The following is a 25,840-nucleotide window of genomic DNA, read 5'->3' on the forward strand; positions in this document are numbered from 1 at the left end:
AAAATAGTGGAAAAAGGTCATCTGGATTGACGAGTTACGGTGTACATGCTGATGGTAGCGTGTAAGTACGTCAAAAAAAGAACCACACGAGACCATATACAGGGTGTTTCAAAAATGACCGGTATATTTGAAACGGCAATAAAAACTAAACGAGCAGCGATAGAAATACACCGTTTGTTGCAATATGCTTGGGACAACAGTACATTTTCAGGCAGACAAACTTTCGAAATTACAGTAGTTACAATTTTCAACAACAGATGGCGCTGCGGTCTGGGAAACTCTATAGTACGATATTTTCCACATATCCAACATGCGTAGCAATAATATGGCGTAGTCTCTGAATGAAATTACCCGAAACCTTTGACAACGTGTCTGGCGGAATGGCTTCACAGGCAGATGAGATGTACTGCTTCAGCTGTTCAATTGTTTCTGGATTCTGGCGGTACACCTGGTCTTTCAAGTGTCCTCACAGAAAGAAGTCACAGGGGTTCATGTCTGGCGAATAGGGAGGCCAATCCACGCCGCCTCCTGTATGTTTCGGATAGCCCAAAGCAATCACACGATCATCGAAATATTCATTCAGGAAATTAAAGACGTCGGCCGAGCGATGTGGCCGGGCACCATCTTGCATAAACCACGAGGTGTTCGCAGTGTCGTCTAAGGCAGTTTGTACCGCCACAAATTCACGAAGAATGTCCAGATAGCGTGATGCAGTAATCGTTTCGGATCTGAAAAATGGGCCAATGATTCCTTTGGAAGAAATGGCAGCCCAGACCAGTACTTTTTGAGGATGCAGGGACGATGGGACTGCAACATGGGGCTTTTCGGTTCCCCATATGCGCCAGTTCTGTTTATTGACGAAGCCGTCCAGGTAAAAATAAGCTTCGTCAGTAAACCAAATGCTGCCCACATGCATATCGCCGTCATCAATCCTGTGCACTATATCGTTAGCGAATGTCTCTCGTGCAGCAATGGTAGCGGCGCTGAGGGGTTGCCGCGTTTGAATTTTGTATGGATAGAGGTGTAAACTCTGGCGCATGAGACGATACGTGGACGTTGGCGTCATTTGGACCGCAGATGCAACACGGCGAACGGAAACCCGAGGCCGCTGTTGGATCACCTGCTGCACTAGCTGCGCGTTGCCCTCTGTGGTTGCCGTACGCGGTCGCCCTACCTATCCAGCACGTTCATCCGTCACGTTCCCAGTCCGTGAAATTTTTCAAACAGATCCTTTATTGTATCGCTTTTCGGTCCTTTGGTTACATTAAACCTCCGTTGAAAACTTCGTCGTGTTGCAACAACACTGTGTTCTAGGCGGTGGAATTCCAACACCAGAAAAATCCTCTGTTCTAAGGAATAAACCATGTTGTCTACAGCACACTTGCACGTTGTGAACAGCACACGCTTACAGCAGAAAGACGACGTACAGAATGGCGCACCCACAGACTGCGTTGTCTTCTATATCTTTCACATCACTTGCAGCGCCATCTGTTGTTGAAAATTGTAACTACTGTAATTTCGAAAGTTTGTCCGCCCGAAAATGTACTGTTGTCCCAAGCATATTGCAACAAACGGTGTATTTCTATCGCTGCTCGTTTAGTTTTTACTGCCGTTTCAAATATACCGGTCATTTTTGAAACACCCTGTATCTTGTGTGCCATTAAGATCGAGGTGATGGAGATACTCTCATACAGGACATGTTTACGTTGGCTGAAATTCAGTTCTAATACATGTGCAGCTGCCTCATACTACCGACATATGAAGGAAGCTTGCGTTGATCCATGCCTTTTAATCTTACAGTACCCTGCAGGCAAGGCCTTTCACCATCACATCGTTATAAAATTGTGTGAGAATGGTTTGAGGAACACAGTCAAAAACATGAAGGAGCTTGTGTGCAAACCCTTTTATCTCCCTCCTCCTTTCTACATTCCTACTGAGCACCATGCGTTTCTCGGATCCAGCTCAGACAAACCTTTGCTGTGCGACATGGGTAAGCAGTCATGTATCAGAATGTCTGCTAAAGATTGTCGATGTCTTGTAGAGTCGTCGCCATCGCCAGGATGCAATGGGTTGCTACTCTCTGAGAGATAGATGTAATAATTGTAATTACTGATGCTGTAACGGTAGTAATAGTGCCCGCCCGGCTAGCCTCGCGGTTTAACGCGTTGCCTCCCGAGCGGGAAGGCGTGTCGGTCCCCGGCACGAATCCGCCCTGCGGATTAGTGTCGAGGTCCGGTGTGCCGGCCAGCCTGTGGATGGTTTTATGGCGGTTTTCCATCTACCTTGGCGAATGCGGGCTGGTTCCCCCTATTCAGCCTCAGTTACACTATGTCGCCGACTGCTGCGCGAACACTGTCTCCACGTACGCGTACACCATAATTACTCTACCACGCAAACATTTGAGGTTACACACTTCTGGTATGAGACATTTCAGGGGGTCCACTGGCGGCCGAACCGCACAATAACCCTGGGTTCGATGTGAGGCGACGGTGGGGTGGGTGGACTGCTGTGTCCTCTTGTGGGGTTGTGAACCACTGACGGCTACGGCGGGACGAAGCCTCTCCGTCGTTTCTAGATCCCTGGTTCAATACACAATACACAATGGTAACTTTAAACTGGCTGATCGGCTCCCTAGACGTGAATATAGCAGAGTGGGAATGCTTCAGCTGGAAGTCGTCATTTTTGGTTCGAAGCGAAGTTACTTAGCTGACAGTACTACACGAGGTAGTCTTTGCTGTTTGCTGTATTGCTATGTATTGATGATGATAGGGTCCCATAGTCGGAGGAGCGTAGGAGACGATGCGGGAGACCCGCACTGCCGACTAGGCAAGGTCCTAGCGGTGGTGGTTTGCCATTGTCTTCCCCGACCGTAATGGGGATGAATGATGATGATGATGATGGTAATGATGAAGACGACACAACAGTAGCCAGTCATATCGAGGCAGGAAAATTCCTGACACCGCCGGGAATCGAACACGGGACCCGTGCGCGGGAAGCGAGACCGCAACCGCAAGACCACGAGCTGCAGACAATTGCTCTGTGTTACTTCATTCTATTTCGTATTGTTTCGTTGCCTTGTGATCAGTGTATGCAGAAGTTGCAGTTAGGATTTTTATTAAAAATGTCAATACATAAGACAGTTTCAGTTTCAATTACAAACTATATGCAATTGATCTTTTCCTCCGTGCGTAACTTTACTTTCGCAGAAGCATGAAGCACTGGTTAAGGTGCCTGTACTACAGAGGGCAGCAGGGGATTGTTCTCCCTGCTATGACCTCGAGCTGCAACCCTGGCAACATACACTTCCCTCCAAGAGTGGTGGATGAACACGAAGCCTACACACGTAGGAAGGGCAAGTCTGCCTTCGAATTCAAATGGCTGGCTGCAGATGTCGTCAGCAGCATGGAACTACATTCCACGTCGCTCATCACGTGAATCAAATAATGCGGAGCTGTCGTATTACTCCGCTCTAGGATATAAATCGCGCTCTGCGGCTTATCAGCAGTGTGTGTTCGTGAGAGCTGCCGTGGGTTGCTGGAAGTATTCACGCACAGTGTCTTTGAGAATGTGCCAGTTGCAGTAGCCTTCGCCGCTACACCTCCAATCATCGCAGATCACCTGTCCGTAGAGGATCTGCCGCTCTTCGGCAGTTGCCTAGGTTGTCCAAAGGAATGTCTTGTGTACTAGTTTCACTTGGCCTCAGAGGCACCAGCTTGATTCTGTCTCACAGGCTAGGAACATCACACAACCATCTCTTGAATTTGAGTATATGTGTGTCATTGAATAAATGTATGTTTTTGGAAGTAGAACTGCAGTCAATTCCGTAGTTGTACTGATAGGTATGCGTGGCTATGGGCCAACTCTTGAGTTACCTCGCTGTAGTAGTACTGGTAGTTCAGCAGTGGTAGTAGTAGCAGAAACAACAGCAACAGTAGTGGTGCATTCTCACGAGGGTGATGTGGCGTAGAAGGGCACTTCATTTTGTTATGAAAGACTTATAAAAGATTGCAAAGATTGCGTCTATTTACTAGCAACCAAGTTCCCACAAGGGAATTGTACTTAGAGTAAAGGGAAGAGAAGACCGGGATTCGAACTCGGGTCTCCAGCTAGCTAGGCAGATGCGCTAACCACTACGTCACTAATGCTTCGCACAACTGTACGGACCACCCTTGTCCGCCTCCCTCCTCAATCCAAATTCCCTTTCCAACCTCAGCCCACTCGGTTTGGGGCGTTAATGGGAATTTAGATTGAAGAGGGAGGCGTGCTAGGGTAGTCCGTGCAGTAGTGCGAAGAGTATGTGGGAGGGTGGCATAGTGATTAGCACATCTGCGTAGGTGACCTGGGTTCGAATCCTAGCCTTCGTACAAATTTTCAGTCGATCCCTTCAGTCTGCATATATACACCACAGGTATTTGAGACTTGGAAAGGTCTCTGGAACAATACTAGCCATTAAAATTGCTACACCAAGAAGAAATGTAAATGATAAACGGGTACTCATTGGACAAATATATTATACTAGAACTGTGATTACATTTTCACGCAATTTGGGTACATAGATCCTGAGAAATCAGTACCCAGAACAACCACCTCTGGCCGTAATAATGGCCTTGATACGCCTGGGCTTTGAGTCAAACAGAGCTTGGATAGCGTGTACAAGTATAGCTGCCCATGCAGCTTCAACACGATACCACAGTCCATCAGTAGTAGTGACTGGCGTATTGTGACGAGCCAGTTGCTCGGCCACCATTGATCAGACGTTTTCAATTGGTGAGAGATCTGGAGAATGTGCTGGCCAGGGCAGCAGTCGAACATTTTTGAACCCAGAAAAGCCCGTACAGGACCTGCAACATGCGGTTGTGCATTATCCTGCTGAAATGTAGGACTTCGCAGGGATCGAATGAAGGGTAGAGCCACGGGTCGTAACACATCTGAAATGACGAATACACGCTTCCAATGTGCCTTCACTGCGATGTCATCAAACACGGATGTGACTATCATGGTGGTGTAAACAGAACCTGGATTCATCCGAAAAAGTGACGTTTTGCCATTCGTGCACCCAGGTTCGTCGTTGAGTACACCATCGCAGGCGCTCCTGTCTGTGATCCAGCGTCAAGGGTAACCGCAGCCACGGTCTCCGAGCTGATAGTCCATTCTGCTGCATACGTCGTCGAACTGTTCGTGCAGATGGTTGTTGTCTTGCAAACTTCCCCATCTGTTGACTCAGGGATCGAGACGTGGCTGCACGATCCGTTACAGCCATGGTGATAAGATGCCTGTCATCTCGACTGCTAGTGATACGAGGCCGTTGGGTTCCAGCACGGCGTTCCGTATTACCCTCCTGAACCCACCGATTCCATATTCTGCTAACAGTCATTGGATCTCGACCAACGCGAGCAGCAATGTCGCGATACGATAAACCGCAATCGCGATAGGCTACAATCCGACCTTTATCAAAGTCGGAAACGTGATGGTACGCATTTCTCCTCCTTACACGAGGTATCACAACAACTTTCACCAGGCAACGGCGGTCAACTGCTGTTTGTGTATGAGAAATCGGTTGGAACCTTTCCTCATGTCAGCACGTCGTAGGTGTCGCTACCGGCGCCAACATTGTGTGAATGCTCTGAAAAGCTAGTCATTTGCATATCACAGCATCTTCTTCCTGTAGGTTAAATTTGGCGTCTGTGGCACGTCATCTTCGTGGTGTAGCAATTTTAATGGCCAGTGGTGTAGTTTCAGTCGATTAATGTGAAGGTATGAGACACTCAGGTAACAACTGTAAATTTACAAATGGTGTACGGGAACGCAGCCGAGTAATGTCGATTATGTTATTCGAACATACTGCCGTAAGTTATTTAAACATTCCCTATGCCATAGCTTCACTACTGTGAATTTGGATAGTAACCTGAATGGCGAAAATAGTGCCAAGTCGATGAAAGAAGAAACATGGTGAACGATGGGAGAGCACTCACGTGTCCGGCACGCGGATTGGCGTCGAGATGGAGGCGCGCTCCCACATGAGCCTCCTCAGCTGGTCGCCCGTCATGTTGCGTTTCTTCAGCTCGCGGATCGTCACCTTGCCCACGCGCTGAAACAACACACCAGCAAGCTGCGGTCTTCACCTTCTTTACTACTGAAATACGTGCAGAGCTGATTCGGGTTATGAGAGACGGTATATTCATGTTTTCTGAATGGCTGGAGAAAGCAATTGAAAATTCCAAAATGCTGATCGCAGACGAATCCGAACAATATATTTTGAACACGTTATAGTACATTTCCTGGGAAATGTGTCGCTGCTAATTCGTAGGCTTATTTGGCTACTACAAGATTGTTCACAGGCACATTTTGTAACCGTCATTAGGGTGCACGAATATTGCTAATAACATGGTTTCTCTGTAGACCTCACACTCGGAATACTTAAATGCATACCTACATAGATTTACAATGTCTCCGGTGTTTCTGTTTCGGTTTTGCATTTTAAATTGTGATTTTTAGCCGACGCACATGGATAGAGATGCTGTCGACAATCTCCATGAAGCTTCAAACACATTTATCTGAAGCAGGCTTTTCAGTTGAGTCATACTCGGCTGAGTTTTACCTGCTTCGTGGCTTTTGGAATTTAGGACGTGCTTAAGATATACACTCTAAGACAAAAATATAAACGACGCACCGCGAACGAGCTGTGGAAATTGGTCACAAATTGGTATTCACACAAGTATCGTCCGAAAATACAAAACTGTAATCGGAAAATACAAAACTGTAAACTTTGGCGGCCAATGTACAGAGTGGTCAAAAAGTCAGTATGAATTTGAAAACTTAATAAACCACGGAATAATGTAGATATACAGGTAAAACTTGACACACACGCTTGGAAGGACATGGGGTTTTATTAGAACAAAAAAAGAAACAAATATTGCTAGACGCGTGGAAGATCTCTTGCACGCGTCGTTTGGTGATGATCGTGTGCTCAGCCGCCACCTTCGTCATGCTTGGCCTCCCAGGTCCCCACACCTCAGTCCGTGCGATTATTGGCTTTGCGGTTACCTGAAGTCGCAAGTGTATCGTGAACGACCGACATCTCTAGGGATGCTGAAAGACAACATTCGACGCCAATGCCTCACCATATCTCCAGACAAGCTTTACAGTGCTGTTCACAACATTATTCCTCGACTACAGCTATTGTTGAGGAATGATGGCGGACATATTGAGCATTTCCTGTAAAGAACATCGTCTTTGCTTTGTCTTACTTTGTTATGCCAATTATTGCTATTCTGACCAGATGAAGCGCCATCTGACCGACATTTTTTGAACGTTTGTATTTGTTTGGTTCTAATAAAACCCCATGCCATTCCAAGCAAGTGTGTCAATTTGTACCTCTCTATCTACATTATTCCGTGATTTATTCAGTTTTCAAATTTATACTGACTTTTTGATCACCCGGTATGAATGTGTGCTGCTGCAGCGCAATATCGCCAGACAGCTGCCAGGCATAGTAAAAAGGAGAGATGTCGATACTAGGGCATAAAGTCTTTGCGAATTTCATTTCGTGTACTCAGTTGGACAGCGACTAAGCCTCGCAGAGAGGCGTGTGGACAATATACGCAGAAGTCTGCATTTGAGTGAGAATGTATAGATGAGCTCAAAGCAGCCGGCTGGAGTAACCGGCAAGTCGCTCGATATTTTGATAGGAACGATGATACTGTTCGACCACAGCGTCGGTAAGGAAGCTGGCGACCTAGAGAGACGACAGAACGACAGGACCGAGCAATCGTCGGAGAGGCACTCAGAGTGCCAGATTCATCATTACCATCGATCCGACATTCAAGTGGTCCTTCAGTGACCACTTACTAGGCGGGTCACAAAAAGGGTTCTCAACTCATGGCAATATCATTGACCTCTGTACCCCAGTTCGAAGACTTCGAAGGAAGCACTTGAGAATTCACGACATCCAGAAATATATGGCCCCAGTATGAGAGGTGCTCACGGGGCATGAAGATGGCATAAAGAACTGCCGAAACTGGTAGTGAATATAAAATAAAAGAACTTCTAAATTTGCTCGGCTGTTTGACGAATTTCTTTGTAAAATATTTGACCAGCCGCTGTCCCACGTCCACAATGGATCAACAGAGACTGGAATCTCAATGGCTGGAGTAGAAGTGTCTTCAGTGATGAGTCCCGCTTAGAACTGTCGCCTATCGCCAGCGAAGACGTATCTGGAGAGGCGCTGGACAGTAGTGGGACAGCAGCCGGACGGTCGTCTGCATACGGCCCGACGACCAGGACTGATGGTTTCGGGTGCCATTTCATTGCACAGCAGGATCTCTTTGGTTCGGTATCCGCGGCGTCCTTACAGGTCAGCGGTACATCGACGATACTCTACGCCTTTGGCCAGCAAGGTCGCCGGACCTCTCCTCACTTGCGAACGTTTGGGGCATTATGGGCCGGGCCTTCCAATCAGCTCGGGCTTCTGACGATCTAACGCGCCAGTGGGGCAGAATTTGGCACGGTATCCCTCAGGAGGACATCCAAAAACTCTGTCAATTAATACCAAGCCAAAGAAGTGCTTGCATAAGGGTCAGCAGTGAACCAACGCTTTATTGAATTGCTCAATTTCTAAAGCTCTTACTCTTGAATAAATCCTGACTTTTTTCTCAAATTGTAGCCATTTGTTTCTCTGTACATGTACATTACATCTAACGATTTCCCTCTCATTTGGATAAATTCTTCGTTGTGCGTCATTTCTTTTTCTTTGTCTTAGAATGTATTAACTACATTTGTACTCCGCAAGCCACCTTACTGTGTCGGAGTGTGGCGGAATGTGCTTGGGGCAGCACTATCATCCCTCCCCCCCCCCCCCTCCTCACCTTTCTTCATTAAGAAGTGGTGCGTAGAAAGGAAGACTGTCTAGTTGTACCCATTTAAAGTGACGTAACTTTAGTACATATGGGGTTTTTCTTAATCAAGACATATGTGTGCTGCTAGCCCTCTCAAAGTGTAAGGCCGGCTAGTACTCCGCCAAACAATCCCACTTCCTATAAACAAGTTATAGAGTTGCAGGTGGCTCTATTTAACATGAAATTAAAATTTGGTAATAGTACTATGTTGTGACATCTGGCCAGCTGAATACATTAACTAAGGGGAGTGAAAGTTAAGTGCAGGTACAGAATGAACCTGGTTAATACAGTCGAAGCGTGGACATCACCTGCGGGCGTAAACGAAAGGTGCAGAGTTTTTATCGACAAAAAGGATGTTTATTCCTTATTCGGAGTACAATTGGGTGCGCCCAGTTTGGTTTACATTAGGGATTCCGGCATGTGATGACAAATGTAAAATTTTAGGATCCAACACTCACTGCTAGCAAAATAATATTTTTTCTTTCCTTCATTGTATTTTAATTCCTTTAACACTTAAAGCTTGCCTATTAGAAGTGAGAGTTTCGTAGCATTGGTACAACATTGTGCTCTACAGCCAAAAGAGTAACTAGGAAAACTTTAGGTCAAAAAAGAAAAAATACATGAAAATCCATTTCGATTACAGTTGTTGTGAGCAAGCGACGCTACTAAAGAGCTAGCGAACCAGTCACAATCAAACCATAACGCCAAAACCGAAAAACATACAGACTAAGAGTAAATATGGAAGCTCAAAAATATTCCAGCATTTACTGTGATATAAAATTACGCAGGCAAAGATTTTATGGTAATATTAAAATAATGGAAGCAATCAGACTATCTAGACAAGTTGTGAAATTCTATGAAACTCATAGTAAAACTACAAACTGAGACAACACTCCTTAAAGGGATCGTAGGTGGTAAAAGAAGAGCTGAGAGAAGCAGGGACAGTATAATATGAAATACAGAAATTCACGACTAGACAGTCAGCCAAGCATAAAAACGCAAGAAAACCGGAATACTTAATCTGAGGATAGCAAAAGATTACAATCTGAGATAATGAAAATAATATGCGCACAAAAAAGGCTCTGAGAAAATTCTGAAATATCCTTCGTTGTACATCGCTTGGTCCCGTAGGCCCCAGGCGTGGGTAATAATTAAAAAAAATTCCTCTCTAGCTTGGATCCTGAGACTAAATAGAAAATCGTGCAAATAAGGAGAAGTCAGTTCACGCCATAGCTCGTAGGCTATGAGCCAGAGTAAATCGCATTAAAAAAAAAAAATTGTTCACTGCGACGCGCTCCTTGCGATAAGCCCAGCCATTAGTACTACGCCATCGGACTGTCTACGACTGCGACCTTGCGTTCTTACGCATTTCTTTGGTTACAACGGCTTTGGTGTTATGGTTTGATTGTGACTGGTTCGATAGCTCTTTAGTACACTCCTGGAAATTGAAATAAGAACACCGTGAATTCATTGTCCCAAGAAGGGGAAACTTTATTGACACATTCCTGGGGTCAGATACATCACATGATCACACTGACAGAACCACAGGCACATAGACACAGGCAACAGAGCATGCACAATGTCGGCACTAGTACAGTGTATATCCACCTTTCGCAGCAATGCAGGCTGCTATTCTCCCATGGAGACGATCGTAGAGATGCTGGATGTAGTCCTGTGGAACGGCTTGCCATGCCATTTCCACCTGGCGCCTCAGTTGGACCAGCGTTCGTGCTGGACGTGCAGACCGCGTGAGACGACGCTTCATCCAGTCCCAAACATGCTCAATGGGGGACAGATCCGGAGATCTTGCTGGCCAGGGTAGTTGACTTACATCTTCTAGAGCACGTTGGGTGGCACGGGATACATGCGGACGTGCATTGTCCTGTTGGAACAGCAAGTTCCCTTGCCGGTCTAGGAATGGTAGAACGATGGGTTCGATGACGGTTTGGATGTACCGTGCACTATTCAGTGTCCCCTCGACGATCACCAGTGGTGTACGGCCAGTGTAGGAGATCGCTCCCCACACCATGATGCCGGGTGTTGGCCCTGTGTGCCTCGGTCGTATGCAGTCCTGATTGTGGCGCTCACCTGCACGGCGCCAAACACGCATACGACCATCATTGGCACCAAGGCAGAAGCGACTCTCATCGCTGAAGACGACACGTCCTCATTCGTCCCTCCATTCACGCCTGTCGCGACACCACTGGAGGCGGGCTGCACGATGTTGGGGTGTGAGCGGAAGACGGCCTAACGGTGTGCGGGACCGTAGCCCAGCTTCATGGAGACGGTTGCGAATGGTCCTCGCCGATATCCCAGGAGCAACAGTGTCCCTAATTTGCTGGGAAGTGGCGGTGCGGTCCCCTACGGCACTGCGTACGATCCTACGGTCTTGGCGTGCATCCGTGCGTCGCTGCGGTCCGGTCCCAGGTCGACGGGCACGTGCACCTTCCGCCGACCACTGGCGACAACATCGATGTACTGTGGAGACCTCACGCCCCACGTGTTGAGCAATTCGGCGGTACGTCCACCCGGCCTCCCGCATGCCCACTATACGCCCTCGCTCAAAGTCCGTCAACTGCACATACGGTTCACGTCCACGCTGTCGCGGCATGCTACCAGTGTTAAAGACTGCGATGGAGCTCTGTATGCCACGGCAAACTGGCTGACACTGACGGCGGCGGTGCACAAATGCTGCGCAGCTAGCGCCATTCGACGGCCAACACCGCGGTTCCTGGTGTGTCCGCTGTGCCGTGCGTGTGATCATTGCTTGTACAGCCCTCTCGCAGTGTCCGGAGCAAGTATGGTGGGTCTGACACACCGGTGTCAATGTGTTCTTTTTTCCATTTCCAGGAGTGTAGTTTCTCTTGCTCACGACAACTCTGCACGAAATGGATTCTCATGTACTTATTTTATTTGCTGTCATTTACATTTAAAACGACCCTCTGTGACTAAGAAAGGTCGTGTTTTCACCATATTAAATTGCACATATCCATAAAATGAAGTTTATTTAGTTTCTTAGCGATTTAACAATGTTGCAGCTTTATGTACTTGGAAACATAAAACTAATTAAGTAACAGAAAAATTAACAATTTATGTTAAGGAAAATAGAGAGAAAGTTAAGAATCGTAGAATAACACCACCGATTTTGTCCACGGGGTGTACGTCAGAAAGACATTGAGTCTGTCACTTCCAGGCAGCCACAACCCGATCTACACTCCTGGAAATTGAAATACGAACACCGTGAATTCATTGTCCCAGGAAGGGGAAACTTTATTGACACATTCCTGGGGTCAGATACATCACATGATCACACTGACAGAACCACAGGCACATAGACACAGGCAACAGTGCATGCACAATGTCGGCACTAGTACAGTGTATATCCACCTTTCGCAGCAATGCAGGCTGCTATTCTACCATGGAGACGATCGTAGAGATGCTGGATGTAGTCCTGTGGAACGGCTTGCCATGCCATTTCCACCTGGCGCCTCAGTTGGACCAGCGTTCGTGCTGGACGTGCAGACCGCGTGAGACGACGCTTCATCCAGTCCCAAACATGCTCAATGGGGGACAGATCCGGAGATCTTGCTGGCCAGGGTAATTGACTTACACCTTCTAGAGCACGTTGGGTGGCACGGGATACATGCGGACGTGCATTGTCCTGTTGGAACAGCAAGTTCCCTTGCCGGTCTAGGAATGGTAGAACGAGGGGTTCGATGACGGTTTGGATGTACCGTGCACTATTCAGTGTCCCCTCGACGATCACCAGTGGTGTACGGCCAGTGTAGGAGATCGCTCCCCACACCATGATGCCGGGTGTTGGCCCTGTGTGCCTCGGTCGTATGCAGTCCTGATTGTGGCGCTCACCTGCACGGCGCCAAACACGCATACGACCATCGTTGGCACCAAGGCAGAAGCGACTCTCATCGCTGAAGACGACACGTCTCCATTCGTCCCTCCATTCACGCCTGTCGCGACACCACTGGAGGCGGGCTGCACGATGTTGGGGCGTAAGCGGAAGACGGCCTAACGGTGTGCGGGACCGTAGCCCAGCTTCATGGAGACGGTTGCGAATGGTCCTCGCCGATACCCCAGGAGCAACAGTGTCCCTAATTTGCTGGGAAGTGGCGGTGCGGTCCCCTACGGCACTGCGTAGGATCCTACGGTCTTGGCGTGCATCCGTGCGTCGCTGCGGTCCGGTCCCAGGTCGACGGGCACGTGCACCTTCCGCCGACCACTGGCGACAACATCGATGTACTGTGGAGACCTCACGCCCCACGTGTTGAGCAATTCGGCGGTACGTCCACCCGGCCTCCCGCATGCCCACTATACGCCCTCGCTCAAAGTCCGTCAGCTGCACATACGGTTCACGTCCACGCTGTCGCGGCATGCTACCAGTGTTAAAGACTGCGATGGAGCTCCGTATGCCACGGCAAACTGGCTGACACTGACGGCGGCGGTGCACAAATGCTGCGCAGCTAGCGCCATTCGACGGCCAACACCGCGGTTCCTGGTGTGTCCGCTGTGCCGTGCGTGTGATCATTGCTTGTACAGCCCTCTCGCAGTGTCCGGAGCAAGTATGGTGGGTCTGACACACCGGTGTCAATGTGTTCTTTTTTCCATTTCCAGGAGTGTATTTCGACTCGCCATTCGAGGGCGATTCTTTCATCTACTGCATTTAAATGTTGTGATCCTTCATTTAGTTTAGGTTCTGTCTAGTGTGTGCTCTACATGTCAGCACGTGCTATCTTCTGTTTCTACATTTGTCTTTAATCTAGTATTACTGTCTACTGTACACTATTTTTCATGACACTCTGTTGATAATCATCAGTTAAGCTTCAATATGATACTATTCGTAGTTTTACTAGTCTAGATTCTTTAGAAAAATAACATGGCGTTTTTTTTGCATAAGCGTTCCATACCTAGGTATATAGGATTCATTTCCATCAGTAGCTAACAATTCTAAAGCATCACCGAGGCTGTGTTAGTACTTTACATTTAACCATTCTCTATTGACCCATCTTCAATTGCGCCGCAGTTGTCTGATCTGCTGTCACTACTACCTTGTCTGTCTCGTTACTATCGTCCGTAGACTCATTCGTCGCATGAGCTCGCTGTCCCTTGGACTCTCGTAGCTAAAAGTGCTTATGTAGCGATCTACACTACTGGCCATTAAAATTGCTACACCAAGAAGAAATGCAGATGATAAACGGGTATTCATTGGACAAGTATATTATACTAGAACTGACACGTGATTACATTTTCACGCAATTTGGGTGCAGAGATCCTGAGAAATCAGTACCCAGAACAACCACCTCTGACCGTAAGAACGGCCTTGATACGCCTGGGCATTGAGTCAAACAGAGTATGTATGGCGTGTACAGCTACAGCTGCCCATGCAGCTTCAACACGATACCACAGTTCATCAAGAGAAGTGACTGGCGTATTGTGACGAGCCAGTTGCTCGGCTACCATTGACCACACGTTTTCTACTGGTGGAAAATCTGGAGAATGTGCTGGCCAGAGCAGCAGTCGAAAATTTTTTGTACCCAGAAAGGCCCGTACAGGACCTGCAACATGCGGTCGTGCATTATCCTGCTGAAATGTAGGGTTTCGCAGGGATCGAATGAGGGGTAGAGCCACGGGTCGTAACACAACTGAAACGGAATGTCCACTATTGAAAGTGCCGTCAATTCAAACAAGAGGTGACCGAGACGTGTAACCAATGGCACCTCGTACCATGACGCCGGGTGATACGCCAGTATGGGGATGACGAATACACGCTTCCAATGTGAGTTCACCGCGATGTCGCCAAACACGGATGCGAGCATCATGATGCTGTAAACAGACCGTGAATTCACCAGAAAAAAAATGACATTTTGCCACTAGTGCACCCAGGTCTGTCGTTGAGTACACCGTCGCTGGCGCTCCTGTCTGTGATGCAGCGTCAAGGGTAACCGCAGCCTTGGCCTCCGAGCTGATAGTCCATGCTGCTGCAAACGTCGTCGAACTGTTTGTGCAGATGGTTGTTGCTCTTGCAAACGTCCCCATCTGTTGACTCAGGGATAAGATGCCATGCGGATGAGATGCCTGTCATCTCGACTGCTAGTGATACAAGGCCGTTGGGATCGAGCACGGCGTTCCGTATTGCTCTCCTGAACCCACCGATTCCATAGTCTGCTAACAGTCATTGGATCTCGACCAACGCGAGCAGCAAGGTCGCGATACGAAAAACGGCAGTCGGGATAGGCTACAATCCGACATTTATCAAAGTCGGAAACGTGATGGTACGCATTTCTCCTCCTTACACGAGGCATCACAACAACGTTTCACCAGGAAACGCCGGTCAACTGCTGTTTGTGTATGAGAAATCGGTTGGAAACTTTCCTCATATCAGCACGTTGTAGGTGTCGCCACCGGCGCCAACCTTGTGTGAATGCTCTGAAAAGCTAATAATTTTCATATCACAGCATCTTCTTCCTGTCGGCTAAATTTCGCGTCTGTAGCGCGTCATCTTCGTGGTGTAGCAATTTTAATGGCCAGTAGTGTAGATGTTCTGTCTGCACAGTCGTTTGGATCGTCCACGGGGTCCTGTCTCTAAGTGATTATGTTTAGTCGTCGTGTGAGGGTGCTACTCGTGTTTCCTGCGACCAATGGTCACAGTACTGACGTTTTTGCTCTGGGGTCCTTCTGTCTCCACAGACACGACGATTCTCCAAAATGGACACAATATAGATCGTAGTACAGCTAGACTCAGTGGTCTGGTGTCAGGTGAGTATGTCCCAGGCGCGCCTGTGCGACGTACCTTCCAGTTCATGACGGCGCCCTTGCGCTGGCGCGCGCGCGTCTTGCTCTTGGTCTTGATGACCATGACTCCGCGCTGCTCCTGGCTGGGGTCGTCGCTGGGCCCCAGAGAGATGCTGTACTCCTGCAGGTACTGGTGCGCCGCCGCCTGGTTCACCGCGCGCTCCAGCGACACCACGATCTTCGCCCACTGCAAAACGAGTCAGGGTACAAGCCAGCACCGACATCCGAGGCTCCGCTCAATAGTACTAAAACTATTTACAGTTTCGAAAATGTCGTGTTTTATTTGGAACGGACGCCTCTGCACGAGATGCTTCACAGACTTGTACCAGTGGCTACTTATTCACACACAATATGCAGCAAATAGCGCAGATATTAGAAAATAAATTTGATAGGAAATACCAAATGCCGAAGCCGGCATGGTTAGTGGAGAAATGCCAAGCTGCACAGGCACTGTAATCTCCTTCTCGTTATACACTCCTGGAAATGGAAAAAAGAACACATTGACACCGGTGTGTCAGACCCACCATACTTGCTCCGGACACTGCGAGAGGGCTGTACAAGCAATGATCACACGCACGGCACAGCGGACACACCAGGAACCGCGGTGTTGGCCGTCGAATGGCGCTAGCTGCGCAGCATTTGTGCACCGCCGCCGTCAGTGTCAGCCAGTTTGCCGTGGCATACGGAGCTCCATCGCAGTCTTTAACACTGGTAGCATGCCGCGACAGCGTGGACGTGAACCGTATGTGCAGTTGACGGACTTTGAGCGAGGGCGTATAGTGGGCATGCGGGAGGCCGGGTGGACGACCGCCAAATTGCTCAACACGTGGGGCGTGAGGTCTCCACAGTACATCGATGTTGTCGCCAGTGGTCGGCGGAAGGTGCACGTGCCCGTCGACCTGGGACCGGACCGCAGCGACGCACGGATGCACGCCAAGACCGTAGGATCGTACGCAGTGCCGTAGGGGACCGCACCGCCACTTCCCAGCAAATTAGGGACACTGTTGCTCCTGGGGTATCGGCGAGGACCATTCGCAACCGTCTCCATGAAGCTGGGCTACGGTCCCGCACACCGTTAGGCCGTCTTCCGCTCACGCCCCAACATCGTGCAGCCCGCCTCCAGTGGTGTCGCTACAGGCGTGAATGGAGGGACGAATGGAGACGTGTCGTCTTCAGCGATGAGAGTCGCTTCTGCCTTGGTGCCAATGATGGTCGTATGCGTGTTTGGCGCCGTGCAGGTGAGCGCCACAATCAGGACTGCATACGACCGAGGCACACAGGGCCAACACCCGGCATCATGGTGTGGGGAGCGATCTCCTACACTGGCCGTACACCACTGGTGATCGTCGAGGGGACACTGAATAGTGCACGGTACATCCAAACCGTCATCGAACCCATCGTTCTACCATTCCTAGACCGGCAAGGGAACTTGCTGTTCCAACAGGACAATGCACGTCCGCATGTATCTCGTGCCACCCAACGTGCTCTAGAAGGTGTAAGTCAACTACCCTGGCCAGCAAGATCTCCGGATCTGTCCCCCATTGAGCATGTTTGGGACTGGATGAAGCGTCGTCTCACGCGGTCTGCACGTCCAGCACGAACGCTGGTCCAACTGAGGCGCCAGGTGGAAATGGCATGGCAAGCCGTTCCACAGGACTACATCCAGCATCTCTACGATCGTCTCCATGGTAGAATAGCAGCCTGCATTGCTGCGAAAGGTGGATATACACTGTACTAGTGCCGACATTGTGCATGCACTGTTGCCTGTGTCTATGTGCCTGTGGTTCTGTCAGTGTGATCATGTGATGTATCTGACCCCAGGAATGTGTCAATAAAGTTTCCCCTTCCTGGGACAATGAATTCACGGTGTTCGTATTTCAATTTCCAGGAGTGTATTTTGCTGATGCTTAATCTACGGTTTTCTTTGCGGCGATCGAACACTGGTAAGGGTTGATTAAAAGAGAGACCACGCTCCGGAAGAAACTTGGTCGTGTTTCCTAACACGAAACTCTGCCTCTTTTCTTTACTAATATTGAAGTGAAATTTAAACGGAAAGGATAACAATTCATACAATTTTCTTCGTTTATTGAGCTCGTACTTAACACACTTCCTAACAATTGTTAAACCCAACTTTTAATATTAGCTGTGAAGTTTAGTTCGACTGTGTCATACTGAGGATTGCCATTGTTGTATTCTTTCTGCGAATTAAACTACGACACAATAAAACTTCGCTTTAATATTAATAAGCGTTCAAGTAATACAAGGGGCGATCGAAAAGTTTCCATTCGAAGACCGTACAGTCCAGAACCGGTATGCCAATTTGACAAAAGCGCCGTGAACACTGACAAGGGAACCCTCCTTACTGTAAATCACGGCTTTTGATGAGCTTAAAATATGCTGTAGAGGCACTTACCCTGAGTATCTGGCTATCCGATTTTTTTAGCGACGGGCATTGGTTTTTGAGATAAGCGATTTTGAAGTTCATTGCGCGCTTTGCATATCCGTAATATTACACATATTTCGAATAAGTCAACGTAGAGCAGCGGTAAAGGTTCATGGCTATCACGCTGGAAGTATTGTCTTCGAATCCTGCTCGTGCACTTTGTTCTTTTTTTTTTTTCAAAATGACTGAATTTTTCAATTTTATTTCAAAGAACATCAACAAACAGTGTAAGGTGTACGATATTATAAAGATATATTCAGTTATTAATTTTTTCAAATATTCATTCCGTTTGTGGTTCGCAGTTGAAGTTCCAAATGTTCGTACAACGGTCGCTTCTTGTATCACCTGAAAGCGATCTCCGCCCATTATCGTCCCCTATCCAGTGAATATCGTTAGCTGTAACGGGAACCCCACCTCCTAGGCCAATGAGGATGCGAGTTGCATTCCTTTACGTTCGCATCTAACTACAGCGTAAGTTGCTCGCAAAGCGTCTCTAGTGCCGTGTGTTAGAAAAATTCGGTGAATGGGATGATTGTCTCACACAGTAGTGCAGCCAGAAGAAGATCCTCAAGTAGAGGAGTTGAACGAAGAATCAAAAGGCGAAATCACAAATGCCATTAAATACACCGAAAATCTACTCCGCGATTTGAATCTCGTAACAAATACACCGTTTAGCGTGATCTCTGCCGATACTGTTGCAACTGGGAATGAGATATGCATCGCAATACAGGATCTCTTGGGCGAAAGACAGATCATTATTGATGATGAACTGATAGATTTTAACGAAGAAGATGAATTGGGAGAATATGATGCGAACCACAAACTGAATGAATACTTGAAAAAAATAATAACTGAATATATCTTTATTATTTGACACTGTTTGTTGATATTCTTTGAAATAAAATTGAAAAATTCGGTCGATTTGAGAAAAAAGTGCACGAGCAGGATTCGAACACAGTACCTCCAGCGCGGTAGCCGTGAACCTTTACCGCTGCTCTACGTTGACTTGCTCGAAGTAAATCTTATGTTACGGATATACAAAGCGCGCAATGAACTTCAAAATCGTTTTTCTCAAAAACCAAGGGCCGTCGCTAAAAAACCGTATAGCCAGATACTCCGGTTAAGTGTCTCTACAACATATTTGAAGTGCATCAAAATCTGTGATTTACAGTATGGAGGGTCCCCTTGTGAGACAATCATCCCATTTATGCACCAGGCTGAAGATACCCATTTGGTAAAACATCGTGTCCTGCTGCGTAAAGAAGTCTGTAACTGCCTGCTCCACATCTTCGTCCGACATGAATCGTCGACCCTTCATGGCCTTTTTTAAGAGACTGAAGGCTTGACCAAGACTCTAGGGTGGGTGGTCGGATGCCTCCCACTTAAGTTGTCGTAACTTCTGCTTTACGGCATATCCGTTGTAGGGAGGTTATTATCATGAAGCAGCAGCGTCCCTTCGCGTACCATTCCACAACGGTGGTTTTCGATAGAAATGCTGCCCTCTACACATTCTTCATACTCCGATGGATGTCTACCTGTGTTTGTGTTTCGGCAACCAAAAAAAGAATTACAGCACATTGGTCCTGTCTGAACGCGTTTGGTAATAACGTCATCACAGTTCACAGACATGTCACAATAATCCCTTGCCTGTGTGTCGGTGCTTATATATCAGCATTGGAGTAGCGCTTTGTTGCATGTACGTTGCAGCAAACACCCTCAGACGGGAACTTCTTGATCGCCCTTCGGAATATAGCCCGCTACTGACTGAGAATGACGTCACTGATTTTTCCACATTTCGTGTGTAATTACACGCACCATCCGCGAATAAACGTATTAGTCATTCTCTGCTGTCCTACCGTTGGATGGAAAATTTCCCAACTCAGAACTGCAAACTGTTCGTATTTTCTGTAGCGACTCGGTTTCATAAGATCGCTCTACGCGAGATCTGAACGACTGATAGCATAAGCGGTAGCGCTTGGGCATTGTTGAACGAAACAGCAAGACACTGCCTCCTGTCAGAAAAGACGCACTCAGCTCAGAATGTTCCAGAGGACCAGCGACGCGTAAGGATACAATTGATCATGCAAGCAATGGTGATAGAGCCCCTAACAGTCTGTGTAACTATGGGAATGATAAATGCCACATACAGCAAAATTAAGTAACCCTTTGGAGAAAGAGAAAGAGCTGGAGAAACATCGTGAGCTCAGGCGACAAGCTAGTACTAACCAAAGAACGAAAAGCTGAAAGCTGGACCTAATATATAGAAGGGCTATACAAAGGAAACTAACTTCAAGACAGTAATGTGGATTTCTTTTTTACTCTTCTCATTCTCCACTGCTAGCAGTGGGGCAGGCTGTTCGAGATACGACCCACTGGAGAGTCGCAGTTCTATTAAGTCAAATGTCAGACAAGCTGATAATAGGGAAAATTCGGCGCTCCAATTGGGAATAAATTGGTGGGGCTTACCAGTTCCGGCATATACCTTACAACCAAGGGAAAGCTCCCGAAAATCTTGGTCGGAATCGGGGAATGGAACCATATTAATTTATTTCTGAGACAACTTTCTGCGACGAGAATGTTGTCCTAACCAAATATTAAAATGCTGTGTATGTGTGACGTGTGTGTACAGTATGTGATCAAAAGTATCCTGACAACCCCAAAACCAAACCTTTTTCATATTAGGTGCAGTGTGCTGCCAGGTACTCCATATCAGCGACCTCAGCAGTCATTAGACATCGTGAGAGAGCAGAATGGGGCACTCTGAGGAACTCACGGACTTCGAACGTGGTCAGGTGATTGGGTGTCACTTGTGTCATACGTCTGTATGCGAGATTTCCTCACTCCTAAACATCCCTAGGTCCACTGTTTCCGATTTGATAGTGAAGTGGAAACGTGAAGGGACACGTACAGCACAATAGCGTACAGGCCGTCCTCGTCTGTTAACTGAGAGAGACCGCCGACAGTTGAAGAGGGTCGTAATGTGTAATAGGCAGACATCTATCCAGACTATCACACAGGAATTCCAAACTGCATCAGGATCCACTGCAAGTACTATGACAGTTAGGCGGGAGGCGAGCGGCTACTCATAACCCACACATCACACTGGTAAATGCCAAACGACTCCGCGCTTGGTGTAAGGAGCGTAAACATTGGACGATTGAACAGTGGAAAAACGTTGGGGGAGTGACGAATCACGGTACATAACGTGGCGATCCGATGGTAGGGTGTGGGTATTGCGAAAGCCCGGTGAACGTCATCTGCCAGCCCGTGTAGTACTATCACAGCACAGGTCTACATTGATGTTTTAAGCACCTTCTTGTTTCCCACTGTTAAGGGCAATTCGGGGGTAGCGATTGCATCTTGCCGGCCGGTGTGGCCGTGCGGTTCTAAGCGCTTCAGTTTGGAACCGCGTGACCGCTACGGTCGCAGGTTCGAATCCTGCCTCGGGCATGGATGTGTGTGATGTCCTTAGGTTAGTTAGGTTTAAGTAGTTCTAAGTTCTAGGGGACTGATAACCTCAGAAGTTAAGTCCCATAGTGCTCAGAGCCATTTGAACCATTTGATTGCATCTTTCAACACGATCGAGCACCTGTTCATAATGCACGGCCTGTGGCGGAGTGGTTACACATCCCTGTAATGGACTGGCCCGACACTTCTCCTCAGTGCAGCACTCCGTGAAGAACGCACTGGCATTCCGGAAGAAACCTTCCAGCACCTGATTGAACATATGACTGCGAGAGTGGAAGCTGTCATCAAGGCTAAGGGTGAACCAACACCGTAATGAATTCCATCGTTACCGATGGAGGGTGTCACGAACTTGTAAGTCATTTTCAGCCAGGTGTCTGGATACTTTTGATCACATAGTGTATGTTGCGTGAGTATGTGTGTGATACTGAGCAGAGTGATGTGCTGTTGCCACGCACTGTGGAAAAGGAAGAGAACGTAGAAGAAGATGACATGAAAGATATTATACTGCGAGAAGAATATGTCATAGCGCTGAAAGACTGAAGTCGAGACATGGGACCTGAGGTAGCTGGTATTCTTTCATAATTGTTGAGAACCTTGGGAGCAGCTTCTGTTGTACCGGATGAAAGTACACTCGTCATTACATAGTGGGTTCTTTACTTTGTTCCGGGAGAAGACTGAGTGGATAGTATAACATGAAATATTAGTTCACTTTATTATAAAAAAGGAAAGAAGAATTACTTAATTCCACAATGACATGAATATTTACCACTGTCTCTGAGCATCAATGTATCACTTGCTACGTATCTCAGCTTAACAATAACTTTCAGATAGGGTTCTGCCTAATACTTTGCGCACACTGCTGGCCTGCTAGAAGATGATGTTATTGGCTTAGTCGATGGTCACTGTCTAGGCTGAGAGGTAGGTGCTCGCCGCAAGCGGAAGAACGCTTGTGGTGGCGCTTAAAACTGTTCAAATGTGTGTGAAATCTTATGGGACTTAACTGCTAAGGTCATCAGTCCCTAAGCTTACACAGTACTTAACCTAAATTATCGTAAGGACAAACACACATGCCCGAGGGAGGACTCGAACCTCCGCGGGGACCAGCCGCACAGTCCATGACTGCAGCGCCTCAGACCGCTCGGCTAATACTGGGCAGCGATGGCGCTTATTCGTCGGTGCAGCTTACACCTATTATCTTCATTTGTAGTTGCGCTGCAAGGTACCAACTTTGTTTTGGGACCTCGTTCGTTGGACGACATCACACATATCATAATCAAACTATACCGTGTGGTACCCAAGATATCTGAGACAGACGAAATGCCCTTGCAAAAAACTTGCAAAAAAGGCTGGTGCTGACAAACGTGAATATTACTTAGCGCTGGTATGGTCGATGCTTCCGCAACCAAAGGAGCCGAAGTGTTTAGTGTTTCAAGAGAATTCGTATCGAAGATTTATACCGGAAACAGGGTAAGCGGAAAAACGTCATTCGCTAAGTCACAACGCTGACGAAAGTGTATTTTGTGTGGCCGCGACAGACGGTCATTGAAAAGGAGTGCGACGAAAAATAAGGGGCGGCGGCTGTAAAAGTCACTGCAGCACAGAACGTCGTACTCGTGAGCCCTGTCAGCACCAAAACAACACCAAGGGAACTCAAAAAGCAGGGAACAGCAGCGCGAGCTGCAATACTGGAAAAACATATGAGTGATGCAAATGGCTCTAACACGAAAACGTGGTGCCGTAGCCATAAAACTACAGAGAAGTGAAACAACGTCGTTTGGTCGGATGAGTCTTGTTTCACACTGTCTCCAACTTCTGTTTGCGTCTCAAGAATGGGACACGGTGCAGGTTCGATGATGATTTGGGCAGCCATATCATAGGATTACATATGCTTCATGATTACTCTGCCTAGGATTAAGTGACCCTTTTGGCTGTTTAGGTCCATTCCGTGGTGCAATGTTTGATAAACAATGGTGATGCGACACAATTCCTTTTCACACGGATCATATTGTTCAGGACTAGTTTTGTGAACACGAGACTGAATTGTCGCATCTCCCCTGGACAACACAGTCAGCAGATCTCAATGTTATTCAGCCTTTGTGGTGTAATTTGTAGAGAATACGTGATCGCTATTCAACTCCATCGTCGTTTCGTGAAAGTGTCACTATTTTACAGGAACAATGGTATAAGATTCCCTCAAAAACCATAAAGGACCTGTATTTTTACGCTGCGAGACCACGGGGAGCTGTTTTGAATGGCAGCGGGATTACTACATTATTAGCCTTGGTACTATGTTGTGTTTTTGGTATGTCCATATTTTTATCAATCGTTATACTTACAGGAGATTGGAAAGGCTGGTAGAAGCAGACATAGCCGGCCAAGGCGCTACAGTATGGAACCGCGCGACCGCTACGGTCGCATGTTCGAATCCTGCCTCGGGCATGGATGTGTGTGATGTCCTTAGGTTAGTTAAGTTTAAGTAGTTCTAAGTTCTAGGGGACTGATGACCTCAGAAGTTAAGTCCCATAGTGCTCAGAGCCATTTGAACCATTTGTAGCAGACATAGTGGAAGATCAATTCGGGTTCCTGAGAAATGTAGGAACATATGAGGCAATACTGGCATTAATGACAGACTAAAAAAAGGTAAACCTTATTTAATAACATTTGTAGATTTAAAAAAAGGCTTTTGGCTACGGTGAATGAGATACACTGTTTGAAATTCACAAGGTAGCAGAGATTTTACGGAGAGAAAAAATATCTGCAACTCATGCAAAGACCAAGCTACACTTACGAAAATCGAAGACATGAAAGGAAAGCAGTGGTAGAGAAGAGAGCTGTGAAGGAAAACAATGACAAATTTGGAACGGGAATTAAATTTCAGGAAGAAGTAATTAAAACTTTGAGGGTTGCCATGACATTGTAATTCTGTCAGAGACGACAAAGTACTTAAAATATCAGCCGAACGCAATAGACAGCGTCTTGAAAGAGGTTGTAAGATGAATATTAATAAAAAATAAAATAAAGATAATGGAATGTAGTCGAACAGGTAGCACCACAGGAAACGTCTGCATGGCTGTTCAACCAGTTACTCGCAATGGTCTGATGCTCCTAGTTTTATTTGAAATGGTCCAGTGTTAATGCCCTCTTCGTTTCATGAAAAACATGAAAACCAACTCTGACTGTAAGACGGAAGATTCTAATTCTCCCATTTCATATTCTGTAGGAGATATTCCGTTGCTTCTATAGTCGGAGGACGAACGTTAGCGGTGTGGTGGGTAACACCTGATGACAACATTCATTTTCGGCTTTTTCTGGCATGAGTTTCGCAGCGAGACAGCGATGGTCCTCGACCCAAGTATCATTAATCCAATCAATAAAACCTCTCTTCAAACCCCGGAATCAGTTAGGCTTTTGTCCTGGGGATTCACTTGGACCTCTTTGCTTATTGGTGCAGTAATTCTGCATCTGATATGTTGATTGTGAGTTTATTTGCTTATTGTTGAAGAATTTTCATGCCTCAAATCCTGTCACACGTTTGTTCAGTATTTCCTCTTCTTCTTAGTGGAAGCACAGGGGAAATTATGAGGTTGCGCCGGGTCGCCAGATTTTGTGATGATCACACAATTTGTGCGGTATCGAACTCACACACGCTTTCCGATAGCCAGATTTCTAATATCCGATAGTGCAGAGCGCAAAGTTCAGGAATACCATGACTCAATGGAACCGTTTTATTGACAGACACGCATTTCCATCTGTGTGTAGGCATTCTCAATCCAACGCAGCCACAAAGATAATTAACTGGCAAACAGAACGGACTTCTCCTTGTAGAGGTAGATTGCCCTATAGCAACACAACACACTTAGCAAAGAACCCACATGAACCACTGTAACGTAGTTAATAGAGTTCAGACTCATCCTGTATAATCAATGGCCTCGGTGCAGTAGCATTCACTAATTCCAGGCCAGAGGCTAAGTTCAAATGCAGTATTAGCAGCAGCTAAGCCAACGCTGGCATGGTTACTACGAATCAGCCTTGGCATTACTAAAAATCTATCAGAGCTGTTCATTGGATTCATCAGAGAATATTTCACTGTAAATTTTCTTAGGATATAATACAGTACTGCCATCAACAAATTCGGGAAATGTTCGAAATTATTACCAATTTTCAGCACAAAGATACTGTAACACACAATATCTTGTAAATCTCAAAGATGTAGAGGAATTTACTCTTC

At 47.0% G+C, this 25,840-nt stretch overlaps 1 protein-coding gene across 1 annotated transcript in view; it reads right to left on the reverse strand.

Annotated features, from left to right (window-relative positions):
• The window catches only part of LOC126205909 (transient receptor potential cation channel subfamily V member 4), a 247,344-nt gene that overhangs the window by 57,696 nt on the left and 163,808 nt on the right, over positions 1–25,840 (reverse strand). Inside the window, exons 12-13 of the mRNA XM_049938875.1 lie at positions 15,700–15,888; positions 5,973–6,088 (exon numbers count right to left, since the gene is read on the reverse strand). Of these exons, the coding sequence (XP_049794832.1) occupies positions 5,973–6,088; positions 15,700–15,888 (305 nt within the window). The remainder of the gene's footprint in view (positions 1–5,972; positions 6,089–15,699; positions 15,889–25,840) is intronic.

This window comes from Schistocerca nitens, chromosome 1 (genome assembly GCF_023898315.1).
Source record: "Schistocerca nitens isolate TAMUIC-IGC-003100 chromosome 1, iqSchNite1.1, whole genome shotgun sequence".
NCBI classification, from domain to species: Eukaryota; Metazoa; Arthropoda; class Insecta; order Orthoptera; family Acrididae; genus Schistocerca; species Schistocerca nitens.